Genomic DNA, 3,113 nt, shown 5'->3' on the forward strand with positions numbered 1-3,113 from the left:
AACTCTAATGAAAAAGGGAAGAACAACACCCAAGAGATAAGAACTGAACGTATGTATTTGAAGAATGGTATCTATCAGGGTGACAGCTTAAGTTCTCTCTGGTTTTGCTTAGCACTAAATCCTATAAGCAATCAACTTAACACTCATCCTTATGGCTACAAGTTAGATAAAACTGATGATTCCAAAATTAGTCACTTATTCTACATGGACGACTTAAAACTCTATGCCCAAAATGAAAACCAGCTTCAAAGTCAACTGGAAATTGTGTCCAATGTAAGCAATGATATTGGGATGTCATTTGGGCTCGATAAGTGCAACATCTTGAACGTGAAACATGGGAAAATAGTTCAATCAAACAATGTGAAACTTATGAATAACGTTGAAATGAAGGAATTAGAGAGAAACCAAACCTATAAGTACCTGGGCCTTCAACAAAATCTCAATATCAATGAAAGTGAAGTTCAGCCACCATCAGAGTTAAATCAGAACCACCATGGAAGTTCAGAATTGAAGGGAAAATCAACAAGGTAAGAAAGAGCATTGGTATCCTCACACAATATTTCAGAGATCCAAATCATGCCTCTGCCAACATCAAAACCAAAGTTAAACAGTTATCCTACTTTGCTCGATTGAAACACTGGAAAAACGATTATATTCAAAAGTTGAAATTGTATCTTGAGAACTTGAAGCGGAAAGTTGCTGCTCTGGGCTTCAAACTGAGAAGATACAACAAGAGAGTCAAGCGATATAAACAAAATCGTGAATTCTATGTTAACCAAAAACGATTTTATCGTAACCTAACGATAAAGCAAAACCATAAGACCAAAGTCGTTCCTCCTGCGTCCTCACTATACAACTTCTGGAACAAGGTATGGGGAATAAGCAAGTTCCATAACCCCAATGCTCGCTGGATTCAAGAGGAAATACAACGAATGGACCACGTCCCTATGATGAACAACATACAAATCAGTACGCTTGACATTCTCCATGCAATCAAGTATACAAATAATTGGAAAAGTCCAGGAACCGACCATATTCATAATTATTGGTTGAAACATTTTACAAATGTCCATCCTGTTCTTGCGCGTCAATTCCAAGATTGTATTGTCAACCCTTCATTATTTCCTACATTCCTAACGGAAGGTGTGACCTACTTACTTCCCAAGAACGATAACATCGATAATCCTGCCAACTACCGACCTATTACTTGCCTATCCAACATGTACAAGTTATTGACAAGCGTAATAAAGAGCAAGATTTATGCCCATGTCCATCAGAATAATATACTGGCGAAAGAACAAAATGGTGTTCGACCAAATGCTAATGGAACCAAAGAACTTCTGATTTTTGATACAGTCATTTCAAAACAAGTTCCTATTGTGATAAGTGCTAATGGGTTAATTCACAAAAACCTGAAGTCTGCCTTGGAATCCTGCGGCTTGAAGAACCCGGAGTATCTAATTGGAATGTGTCAAAAATCTGTCATCTTGTCGACAACCTCCATCATAAGAAAATGTTTGAGCATGGATGTCAACTAGTACCTACAGACCTACCTACACCTACCTACAACACAGAAGAAGTAATATTCAACGTGGAACAAATAGCTATACATATTGTTTTTGTGAGCCTATGTATATGCGAAATACCTCAATAAATGAGTGATCATCCTCATAATAATAATAATAATAATAATAATAATAATAATAATAATAATAATAATAATAATAATAATAATAATAATAATAATAATAATAATAATAATAATAATAATAATTGGCCAGATTTTATTGATCCCGACAGTATATGTTTTATTGTTGTGTTGAAGTTGAAAATAATTAATTACTAATTACCTACCAATTATTATTATTTTAACCTAATTACTTTTTTTAAAAACCCATACCTAACTATATGAATTAGCTAATAATAATAATGTTTTATACCTAGTGCATAAATATACAATAAATGTACGTACACAAATCAGAAAGATTTACAGATTGAATTGAATTGAATTGAATTGAAATAGTATTACATTTATTTATCAAATTTAAATAACAATAAAAAATCCCTAAGCTACTTCTAACTTCTTGGGGATTGTATTTTTCCTTCTTCTGTCTACTTATTTATCTAGGTAGGTACATATTTATATTTCTAATGGCAGCCTTTACTTATTTATGTACATAGGTATTACCTTAATAATGCTGTTTTGATACAACACTTTACTATTTTACCATCTTGTTCGTTAAGGAACGGTTGGCAATATATATTTAACAGTTTTGGAACAACATGTGTAAGCTTCCTCTCTCCATATTTTGTTCTTGCGAACTCTGGTCGGAATTCTTGGTTCCTCAGTGGATATGGGCTGATTGTCTTCTGTCGAAACTTGGGATTGAAGAAATTCTGGACCAGTATGATGAGATTAAACAGTTGAGATGGCGTCAGAAAACTTTGGATGACCTCTTCATTTCTTCCAAACAGAAATTTGAGGATTCTGCGTTGTATCCGGTTTAGTGATTCCAGGACATAAGTAGGGCAGTAAGTATACAGGGTCACTCTGTATCTCATGAGTGATTCGATGAGTGCATAATAAATCATTCGTTTGGTGTTGAAGGGTAAAATATTTACATTGCTTCTTATGATTCGGTAATTTACAGTTCTTAATTTTTTACACAAGGTGTATACATGTTTTTTCATTTTAAATTTACTGTCGATGGTCACTCCAAGGTATTTACAGTGATCGGTATATTCTATATTCAAGCAGGTACAATGATTTCTATACCTTTCCGTTTCCAGGCATTTACGTGAATGACATTTTATCTTATGTTGATTGCTCTCAGATACGCCTCTGCTTACGCCCATTACCATCGCCTCTGTTTTGGTTTGGTTTATGAAGATGTCATTGGTGTAAAAATATTCTTGAAGGGTTATAAAATCTTCTTGAGCCATTTTTACTGCCATTTCCAAGTTGACGTAAATAGCAATGATACATGAATCGTCAGCAAACATCTTGAGATGGCTTTTGATGTTGAGATGTTTGACATCATGTGTATATATATTGAAAAAGCTCGGAGAACAGATTCCGCCTTGAACTAGTCCGTCATTAATGGTGACGTCAT

At 34.2% G+C, this 3,113-nt stretch overlaps 1 protein-coding gene across 1 annotated transcript in view; it reads left to right on the plus strand.

Annotated features, from left to right (window-relative positions):
- Positions 1-2,508, plus strand: part of LOC113471482 — an 18,742-nt gene extending 16,234 nt beyond the window's left edge. The window contains exons 4-6 of the mRNA XM_026830668.1: positions 163-527; positions 566-1,529; positions 2,350-2,508. Coding sequence (XP_026686469.1) covers positions 163-527; positions 566-1,529; positions 2,350-2,508 — 1,488 coding nt within the window. The remainder of the gene's footprint in view (positions 1-162; positions 528-565; positions 1,530-2,349) is intronic.
- Positions 2,509-3,113: the final 605 nt, after the last annotated feature.

This window comes from Diaphorina citri, unplaced genomic scaffold (assembly GCF_000475195.1).
Source record: "Diaphorina citri unplaced genomic scaffold, Diaci psyllid genome assembly version 1.1 scaffold2503, whole genome shotgun sequence".
NCBI classification, from domain to species: domain Eukaryota; kingdom Metazoa; phylum Arthropoda; class Insecta; order Hemiptera; family Psyllidae; genus Diaphorina; species Diaphorina citri.